This window comes from Microcaecilia unicolor, chromosome 4 (assembly GCF_901765095.1).
Source record: "Microcaecilia unicolor chromosome 4, aMicUni1.1, whole genome shotgun sequence".
NCBI lineage: Eukaryota > Metazoa > Chordata > Amphibia > Gymnophiona > Siphonopidae > Microcaecilia > Microcaecilia unicolor.
The window spans coordinates 175,532,558-175,543,739 of NC_044034.1; the positions used below are offsets into that span (position 1 = coordinate 175,532,558).

The following is an 11,182-nucleotide window of genomic DNA, read 5'->3' on the forward strand; positions in this document are numbered from 1 at the left end:
CCAACTTTAGGCACAAGGACTTACACCAATTGAAACCTGGCATAAATCCTGGTGCACAAGTTTGGCGCACATCCCCCAAATTCTGTAACACTGTGCATAACTTTTTGGAATGCCCCTGACCCACCCATGCCCCTCTGATGGCCACACCCCCTTTTGAGTTGCACATGAGAAGATATAGATGCGGTTCTTTATAGAATTGCGCATAGGCAGTTGCGTACGAAAATTCAAATTAGTACCAATTAATGCCAATAATTGTTAGCAGCCAATTGGATGTTAATGGCTCATTAACAAATTTAGTTGTACACTCAATTCAAGGCCGCTCTCAAATTTGGGTGACCTTTATAGAATCCTGGGGTTAGAGGGCACCTATGTAGCTCCTATTCTGTGAAGGAAAGCAGTTGCCTACAGAGTACTGTGTAGCAGATTAAAAAGATTTGTATTTATTTACAAATTTATATAGTGCAATATCCAAAAGATCTATAAGGTTTATAATAAATCACCACAACATAAAATAAAACAGCAGCATAAAATCAGTACATCAGTTATAAAAATCTATTCATTGAAAGCTTGTAAAAAAAACAAACTTAAGGTTCTTACAAAAAGACAAATTAGTAAGATAATCACATACATAAACATAAATGTTTTGGTTAGGCAGTTTTGCTTTGTATTTGGTATCAGTTTTTACAAGCAAGCATCAATTGACTGTAATGAATTAATATTGTTAAACTTTGTTTACTTCAATGTATTGAAATTTTGAATAAACAAACATGGACAAAAAAAAGACAACAAATTGGGAATTGTTTTCAACTCTTCAGGGAGTGAATTCCATAATGTAGGCCCAGCTACTTAAAACATTCTTATGCGAGATCTTTCAAAATGGACGTGGTGAAATGATGAAATATCAAGTAATCATTTATTTAAGGATCTGAACTGGAAGGAAGGTCTAAAAATTTTCAAGGCAGAAGCGACGCTTTGAGGAACATCATTACTCAATGCTCTATATATCAAAACTAAAAATTTATTTATTTCAGTACATTTATACCCCGCCTTTTGCCATAGTGTTAAAGCCCCAAAGCGGCTTACAATGAACTAATCAAAATAAATACATTACAGTTACAATTTAGAAACTAGGGTGGGAGAGCAGGAAAGGAAGGGAAAGGAAAGGGAAAAAAAGACAGAGATGACCGATGAAAGTCCTGGTGGGCCAAGAAGAGAGAAGAAAAACCAAGCTGACGCCGAGAAGACCAGCAAGATGATCCCCAATTCGTGACACCAGCAGGGCCCAAATGGAACAAATGAAGCTGGAGACAAACTTCCACAGCGATGCAGCCATCCAAGCAGGGAACAAGATGGCGGACCAACAGTCGTCTTCTGCTTCCTCAACCGCCGGGGCACTCCTCCAGCTGCCAGGGACGTCCATCACAGCAACTCCGAGGAACAGCTGATTGGCGTCGAGACGGGCTCCTCCTCCACAACGCTGAAATGGAAACCGAAAGCTGCAGCGCCAAAAACGCTGACAGGCACAGAGGCATGCAGGGACAGACCAGAGGGAGACCAGCGGCCCCGGAAAGGAAGCGCGGCGCACAAGCGAGGGGAAGTACAATGTGCGGGCGATGTCCTGAAGCAGCCCGAAATCCGCTGTCAACACGATGTCCGGTCGAGCCCGATCATAGGCTAGATCCACCCCAGTGCACAGACAAGGTAAGCGCGACGGCAGCGCGACGTGCAATCAGTGACCGGGTCTGACCCGCTGGCAGCTCAATATCTTTGCAACAACGGCCCCCTGTCAGCCCAAAATCAGCCCTACTGAGCCAGCTGACTGCGCAGTGTACAGGATGCGCAGGTATGGCTCATTTTAAGCCCGATGTTAAGTCTCTTAAAACTAGGTCACCCGGAGCTAGCCAACAGCGTGATGTTTAGTCGGCGGCCATCTTGGCCATTTAAACCTAATACGCCAAATTGGTAACCAATATAATCCTTTTAAAAATAGAGAAATATGATCAGTATACCAGATACTAATAATGGGCTTGATTCTATATATCATGCCTAAAAAATCAGTGTAAAAAAAATACACCTAGGTGTAGTCTGTAAACTATGCTTAAATTTAGGTATGGCATATAGAATGCGCCTAGCGCCCATCCACATTACTAAATTTAGTTGCAGGCAGTTACGCCAAATAAAACTTGGTGTAAATGCCTACGCCTAAATTAGGAGTGGACAGAGTGTATTCTATAAAAACGTGCATAGATTGTAGAAATGCCTACAACCCACCCATTCCACACCCATGACCATGCTCCTTTTTCAACTATGCACCTTAGTATTTATGAGCATTATTTTACAGAATATACTTAGGGCCATGTTTACTAAGTTGTGCTGTAGGCGTGCTAAAAATTAGCATATGCTAATGATAGAGACATAACGGGATAAAAACTTTGTGTGCCTACAGCGTGGCTTAGTAAACAGGGCCTTTAAGACAGCTGTGCACAAAAATTCTAATTAATACCAATTAGTGTCAATAATTGCTTGTCAATTGGCAATTATCTGCACTGATTGGCTTGTTAGCTAATTAAGTTGCGCGTGCAAATCCAGAATATGACTGGATTTTTATTTTATTTATTTATTTATTATGACATTTCTATCCCGCATTTTACCAAGAAAGCTCAGGTTCAATGCAGCTTACATAACAAATTAAGAAGTATTACAAGACAGTTAATATTAATACAAGAATACAACTATTAAAAAAAATTTCTTTTCATATTAGCTGAACACAGATCTAAAGAAGTGGGCTTTAAAGTAAACTTCTAGATGACACATAATCAACTGAAGGCCAGATGCACTAAACTTAACGAGCCCTTAATGAGCCATTAACGAGCCATTAACGAGCAAGTAGTAAACCCTGGCATACACTAAAGACGTTTTTATTATTGCAGGGGGGAACATAGTAACATAGTAGATGACGGCAGAAAAAGACCTGCATGGTCCATCCAGTCTGCCCAACAAGATAAACTCATATGTGTATACCTTACCTTGATTTGTACCTGCCTTTTTCAGGGCACAGACTGTACAAGTCTGCCCAGCAGTATTTCCCGCCTCCCAACCACCAGTCCCACCTCCCATCACCGGCTCTGGCACAGACCGTATAAGTCTGCCCTCCACTATCCTCGCCTCCCAACCACCAACCTCTCTTCCCCCACCTGCTCCGCCAAAATGGCAGCCAAAATGGACGCCCCTCCCCCCAAAAAATGTCCATTTTGGCTGTCATTCCCCCCTGCAATAATAAAAACGTCTTTTTTGGCAGTGCTTCACTCAGCTGAGAGTCCAAGAAGTCTTTGAGCCAATCACAGCACGTTTAGCTCGGCTGAATGCGTTGTGATTGGCTCAGGGACTTCCAGGTCTCAGCTGAGTGAAGCACTACCAAAAAAGACGTTTTTATTATTATACCATAGAGCTGGTGTAAATGCTCATTGCCTAAATTGCCAACAGGCACATAAATTATTGTATTCTATAATGTACCCCACCTATACTCTGCCCAGACTCCACCATCCCTCAGATTCTATAAATGGCGTGCAAACCATTGGACCTCGTAAGGCTCTGGCCCAGGGTGCCAGTGACTAAGGGCAGAAAAATACCCTGCCTCACCTTGCCTACAGGTTAAGCCTTTTCTCCTCCTCCTCTCAATCCAGTCTCTCCCCTTCTCTCTTCCCTTTCCCTGTGGGTCTGGTACTGTTCCCTCACCTCTCTCACTCCTCCGTCATCTTGTGAAATTTATCTTGGTTGCCAGTGGGAGCAGCAGCAGTATGACAAGCTACATTCTACCAGCCCACAATAGGGAGAGATGCCGAACCCACAGGAGGAGGAGAGGAGGGGGGAGGAGGGAAGGGGTGTCAGAAGGAATTCCATGGGGGTGGAGGGCTCCGCAAAAGCAAGTTGGCCCAGGGCACCACTATCCCTTGAGCCAGCCCTGTGTGCAAATTTCTGCATGCAATCCTAAAATGCATATGCAACTAAATTGGCTAACAAGCCAATTAGTTCCAATAACTGGGTGTTAACCATTATTGGTGCTAATTGGCAACAATTTGGATTTGCAAGCACATCTTGCTAAGTACTATTCTACAAAGATCCAAACACAAAAGAGGGTGTGGCCATGGGAGGGGAAGGGTGGATCAGGGGTGTTTACAAAAGATGCGCACAGTATTACTAATTCTGGGGATCTGCTCCTAACTTATGCACCAGGATTTTAACCAGGTTTAAGCTAATGTAAAGCCTCACCCCCCAAAGTTTGGCATGGAAATCAGCACTATTACCTATTCTATAAATGGCGTGCAACTCGGAGCGCTGTTTATAGAATACCACTCTGCGTGGATTGTTTTCAGCACCATTTACTGAACCTAGTCCCATGTGTACATCCATCTTCAAAGATGCCAGTATTCTAGTCCTCTGCGCTCACGTTTGGCATGTAAATGTTACTGGTTATGAACTATAGGGACGTGCATTTGTTTAAAACAATACGGGAAATGTCACTAATATTTACATGTTTGTTTTATGCCATTTTAAACCTGAAATGACATGCAAAAAATTTTCAAAACCTAGATAAAACCAAAAAGCCCATAATTGACATAGGAGACTAAACAAAATAAAAATGTTTGGCTTGGCCACGCCTTACAACTGGCTTGTAAAATCTAGAAAAGCAGTGGAAAGGAAAGGTCATCACTAGAGGTTTGCACCAATGCAATTCTTCTCAACAGGTTCAACAAAATCAATGCAAATTTATTTTGTTTTATGTACAGATAAAGATTTGCTTAAAACAAAAGCATCCATGGTGCAGAGTTTCCTTCTGAGTACAAAGGTTATGTTGTACTCAGATTATACCCTAGTGTATACCCAGACACAATGTTCACCAGACAAGTGCATTCTTTTCTTTGTTCCACACAGAGAAAATCTCAAGTTACTTTTCTGATCCTCTGCTACCTCTAAGTCAACTGTTGTCACATTTAATTTATAAATCAGACTAGTAAAAAAGGCCCATTTCTGTCAGAAATGAAACGGGCGCTAGCAAGGTTTTCCTCGGAGTGTATGTTTGAGAGAGAGTGTGTGTGAGAGATGGAGAGTGTGATAGATAGTGTGTCAGAGACAGTGTATGTGAGAGACAGAGAGTGAGTGAGTGTGTGCCCCTCCCCCCTCCCTTTATGGTCTGAGGCCCCCCTTCCACCCCCACACCTCTCTGGTCTCAGGACCCCCCACCCCCTCCCTCCAGCCACCCATGTCCAGCGACCCTCCTCTCCCCCTGCCCCCCCTGCAGCCACCCATGTCCAGTGACCCTCCTCTCCCCCTGCCCCACCCTGCAGCCACCCATGTCCAGCGACCCTCCTCTCCCCTGCCCCCCTGCAGCCGCCCATGTCCTGCGACCCTATTCTCCCCCTGACCCCCCTCCAGCCACCCATGTCCAATGACCCTCCTCTCCCCTCTCCCCCTCCAGCCACCCATGTCCTGCGAACCTCCTCTTCCCCTGCCCCCCCTGCAGCCACCCATATCCAGCGACCCTACTCTCCCCCTGCCCCCCTCCAGCCACCCATGTCCAATGACCCTGCTCTCTCACCTGCCCCTCCTTCATCCAACCAGGTTGTGTAACCAATTCTTCAGGGCAGGCAGGAAAGATCCCCGGTCCTGCCTGCCCGCTGCTGGCGCTGAGACGCTCCCCCGCTGCCGGATCGCTGTTCAAAATGGCCACAGAGACTTCCAATGGCGGACTCGCGAGACTTCTGCTGAAGTCTTGGAGGCTGCCCTTGTAAGTATCGGCGGCCATTTTGAACAGTGATCCGGCAGCGGGGGAGCGTCAGCACCAGCGCCAGCAGTGGGCAGGCAGGACCGGGGATCTTTCCTGCCTGCGCCGAAGAATTGGTTACACAACCTGGGTGGATGAAGGAGGGGCAGGTGAGAGAGCAGTGTCCCTTGACATGGGTGGCTGCAGGGGGGGCAGGGGGAGAGGAGGGTCGCAGGACATGTGGCTGCAGGAGGGGGGGCAGGGGAGAGGAGGGTCGTTGTTTGATGCGCCGCTCCCTGCCACTTGATCCGCATGTTTCCCTACTCCTCCCCCTGCCTGGGAATCAGCTGTGAGTGACGTCAGCCTGGCAACGGAGCCTAGCTCAGCAACTTCGAAGGCGCCACGGACACAGGCAGACACATTAAAACGTTGGTGGTGAGAATTATTATATAGAAAGAGACCCCCCCACACTGTGAGAGCTCTCATCTGTTAGCACCTGCCAAAGCCTGTGGAAGGTGTGGCCTAATGGTCAAGGCAGCAGATTTTGATCCTGGTAGCTTGGATTCAATTCCCACTACAGCTCCTTGTGACCTTGGGCAAGTCACTTAGGGGTCCACTTACTAAGGTGCGCTGAAAAATGGCTGGCGGTAGTGTAGGCGTGGGTTTTGGGCACGTGCCAGTGCATTTTTCAGCGCGACTATAAAAAGGTCTTTTTAAAATTTTTGCTGAAAATGGACATGCGGCAAAATCAAAATTGCCACGAGTCCATTTGGAGTCTGTGACCTTACCGCCAGCCATTGACCTAGTGGTAAAGGCTCACGCAGTAACCAGGCGGTAATGACCTACGTGCATCAAATGACACTTGGCGCACGTCCGATATGCGCATCCAAAATTAAAATTATTTTTTGGATGCGCATATCGGACACACACCAAAAATGAAATTACCGCAAGAGCCAAGCTGGGTGGTAACTCCATTTTGGCGAACGTTGGGCACGTGTAGATGCTTACACGGCTTAGTAAAAGGGCCCCTTAACCCTCTTTTACCTCAGGTACAAAAGCCAAGATTGTGATCCCTCTAGGAATAGAGAAAGTACCTGCTTATAAAGTGTGATATAGAAACAAGTGGTTAAGCAGATTATAAATGCCAGAATTAAATGACATTATTGTAGTACCTTCAGCTCCATGCTCTGACTTCCAGGTTTTATTAAAATTTGATATACCACACAACGGTAACCATCTAGGTGGTTTACAATTAAATTACAATTGTAAGAAGTTTGAAAAGAACTACGAAGCCAATAGGACAGATGAAGCATGAAACAAAGTAAAAAAAGGAAAGAAATATTATGAGAAAAGGAATTAAATAATAAACTAAAAAGGAGGGGAAAACAGCAGATTCCAAACTGCTGTGTACCATTCCATATCCGTCTCACCCTTCTAGTTATCTCTTCGTTCAATCTCTCCAGCAGCCTTCTCCCTCCTCATCTCTGCCCAGTCCCTATCCATTCTCTGCTGTCACTGTTCTGGCCTACTGCTGTCACCTTCCTGCTGGGGACCTCTGTTCTGTGAGCCAGGAAGCCCTGGAAGGAAAGGAGCCATTGCCAAGAAGTTCTTGGCATCCACAGCTAGGGCAGAGAAAAGATACAGCAGTACCACTGATCTGGTGTAAACTATAAAAACATCACTACGCCTGCCCTTAATAGAAAAACGAGTTTGGTTTTATCAATGTTATCTATTTATAGGGAAGCAACCACACCTTCACCAGGTTTGTTCCAACACCCTATGCCAAGTATCAGCCTATCCTCAAACAATGAGCCTTCAAAGCTTTAAAGATAAACTCACCAGCTGATATTTCCCTAGGAGTATGTTAATGTCTGGACTCACTGACTTCCTGTTTTTGGTTAATTTCTAGGTCTCCTTTCTTCCCCTCCTCTCCTCCCCCCCAATCTATTTCTTATATTTTAACACATTGTTAGAACAATGGTGGTACCATTTTTATTATAGCCACATGCCCTTATTTTTTTTTTATCCTCTTCCTGATTTGCTCTTCTGATGCTCCTACTACCTTCATATGTGAAACCACATTTTGTATAGGAGCTCCATGTGGGAAATAGACAAATTTCCTGAGTATTTTACAAAAGACTCTGCTTAATGCAAAGCTTTTTGTAAAATATGTATGCCAGCACATGCAGCAATATCAAACCACTAGATATAGAAACAAGTGGGGGAAGCAAGCAGAATATGGCTCGTTGTATTCTTTCCAACTTAGAGGAGGGGATGAGGATTAATTTGGGAGGATTGAGTACCTTTGTGGTAGATTTTGTTGGGGAGGTAATAATGGCTAGAAAGATGAGGGTAGCTGGGTAAAGGGTCATGGATTTGATATACTGCCTTTCTGTGGTACATTCTCTATCCCTAGTGAGCTTGCAATCTAAATTTTTGTACCTGGAGCTAAGCGATTTGCCCAGGGTCACAAGGAGCTGCAGTGGGAATCAAACCCAGTTCCCCAGGTTCTCAGCCCATTTCACTAAACATTAAGCTACCTCTCCACTGCACAGCTAGCGGTGGACAGGTAACTCTGGTGGGTATGTTGGGAGATTGGTTAGTTGGAAGGGTAGGAGGTACTCATGGGGAGTGGGGCTGTTGGGGGGTGGTGAGAGTAGAGAATGGAGAAGCAGTTGGAAAGGAAGAACTCTAACTGTTATGGTTTCATTGTATGTAACTCCCTGTGCTGCAGAAGCTAGAACTGCTCCTATAGAAATTTTATATCCAAAGATTATCCTGCCTTTCACCCCATCTAGTTACCTCATATCCAAGCTCAGGTCATATCAAACTCTAGCTTCAATAAAACTATATTCCAGAGATTTATTTGCTACTGATCAAATAACCACACTATTGTAAAGACCTGGGAAACAGTGTTCTAGAAAAGTCATGGTAATCATGGCCAGAGTCACAAGTTTATCACCAATAAAGTCATCTACGTTTATAACACTGACATGCGGCAAAGGACAGAAGGAGCCCACCTGGAAAAACTTCATCTTCCAGTGTACGGTTCTCATCACGCATGGAGCATAGGTACTTTGCAGTTGTTCTAGGAAAGCGGTGGTAGGCCAGCCGGGCATACTTCTCCCGAATGAGTAGAGCTTTCGCAAGACCTTTAGCAGCCTGTTCATAATCATCTACAGTGACCTACAAGAAATGATTTTTTTATTGCAAACAGTTCAAAGCTAAAGTGAAATTTGCACCTCAGTGCTGTGTGCTACAGTGCATTCTGCTTGGATTCCTGCATTTCACAGATCTTTTCTGATCCAAAGCATTGATACCTACTATCCTTCCCAAAAATCACCTCATAGAAGCTATTTAGAGAAGGTGACGATTGACTGAAAAATTGCTTACTGAAGAGATGTTGGAAGACAGATTGTGACAGGGGCGGACTTCTGAGCCTCCAGGCAGGGTGATCTGGGCCCCCCCCCCCCCGTGCTGCCACACCCATCCCATACACCACAGTTCCCCGAGCCTCAGTGGGCCCCTCCCAGTCCTACTTTGAAGGGCCCTGGTGGTCTAGAAAAGTCATGGTAATCATGGCCACAATCACAAGTTTTAGCTTCAAATCTAAGCTAAAAGCCCACCTTTTTGATGCTGCTTTTAACTCCTAACCCTTATTCACTTGCTCAGAACCCTTATTTTATCTTCCTCACCTTAATATTCCCTTATCTCTTGTTTGTCCTGTTTGTCTGTCCTAATTAGATTGTAAGCTCTGTCGAGCAGGGACTGTCTCTTCATGTTCAAGTGTACAGCGCTGCGTACGTCTAGTAGCGCTATAGAAATGATAAGTAGTAGTAGTGGTCTAGTGGCTTCTTTGGAAGCAGGAATGAACTCCACTCTTTTCCTGCACACTACCAATATTCTGCCTGGCACCGCCGTGTTTTCAAAATGGCGACCAAGACTTCTCATGCTAATGTCACATTTCTCGACAGTCTCATGAGACTGCCGCAGGGAGTCTCTGTAGCCATTTTTAAAATACGGCAGCGCCAGCCAGAATAGTGGAAGCAGGCAGGAAACAGTGTTGTTCTTTTCTGCCCCCCCCCCCCCCCCCGCACAGGCATTTAGACCACCAGGACCTTCAAGGTAGAACCAGGCCTGTTGTAATGGGCAGCAGCGGCAGGCAACTGGGAAGAGCATCTGGGCCCTCGGGCACTGTCCGGTTACACAAATGGTCAATCCACTTCTGGATGGTGACAATAAAGGCAACTATCAACCATGGCTCCTAAAAAAGAAATGAACACCTCACATACCGGAACATTAGTGATCTTCGGTTCAGTTTTAGTCAAATGCTAATGCATATTAAAAATATGTAATTGTGCTAGCTAGTGTAAAAGGGAATTCATTATTTAATTGTTTTCTACAATCAACATGACCCCAGCCCTACCTTTCTTCCTGTCTCTGCTTCAGTTCAATTTGCAGCATTAACCAATGGATGCTACTGCTGTTTCCTCACCACCTGTCAAGACCATGTCGTTGGATGAAGTGTAGTGTACCATCATCCTACACAGTTCAATATCATCACTGTCTGGGGGGGGGGAAGGTTTGGTAAGGGGGCAATGGCCATGTTTACCTTTTGTGACCCATTTTGGAGTTATAAGCAACAGTTTGGAAACCGCTGGTTTAGTACACCTGGCCCTTCCCTGCCTCTATGTATCTTATATGTATCTGCCAACTGATGAGAGCTACTCAGCCCTCAGACAAGGATAAGTGTCAGTCTATACACCCAATGAAATCCAGTTTGATTTATCCACAAACTCTTCCCAATCTGTATCAATTGAGAATAATGTAGTATAGTTACCTATTCAAGTGTATTTATATGGTATGAACAGCCACGTAGCTAGGACTGAAAAGGCTCCTATAACACCATGTTAACCAAAGACGGGGGAAGGGGGCAGGAGGATCTCTCTCAGAGCTGCAGTCAGGGCAGGATTAAGGCATAGGCAAACTAGGCATTGGTTTCAGGCATTCCAACCTGTGGTTTCTCTCATAATCACCATAAAAAGGTTATGAAGAGGATTTCACTGACAGACAGCAACTGCTTAATGCAATGCAGCAGCAGTGGGAAAAAAAGGAACAATAAAACTTGGTTTTCTAAAAAGCAGGCTAGAGACAGGAGCACTTTATGCGGTTAGAAATGAAGCAGAATTCTCACTTATCTCCCGCAGTAATGCAGCAGTAATTTGTCAGCAGAGGTGAAAGCTCCTTAAAACTGTACTCTTTGCAGACACAGCAGGTTTATCACCCTTCAGAACTGCAGGGTAGGACGTGGCCCTGACTGAGACTGATTAATGGTTTTGCTTTACCATCACTATGTTTCTGCCATTTGTACTGCGGTATGAAGGTGCTGCAGGTTCTTTTAATAGCAGCTTTGTTACTGGT

The 11,182-nt window shown here is 45.0% G+C and overlaps 1 protein-coding gene across 1 annotated transcript in view; it reads right to left on the minus strand.

Moving 5' to 3' along the window:
* AMPD3 (adenosine monophosphate deaminase 3) overlaps nucleotides 1–11,182 on the minus strand; it is an 86,382-nt gene that overhangs the window by 47,431 nt on the left and 27,769 nt on the right. Inside the window, 1 exon segment of the mRNA XM_030199495.1 lies at nucleotides 8,782–8,947. Coding sequence (XP_030055355.1) covers nucleotides 8,782–8,947 — 166 coding nt within the window.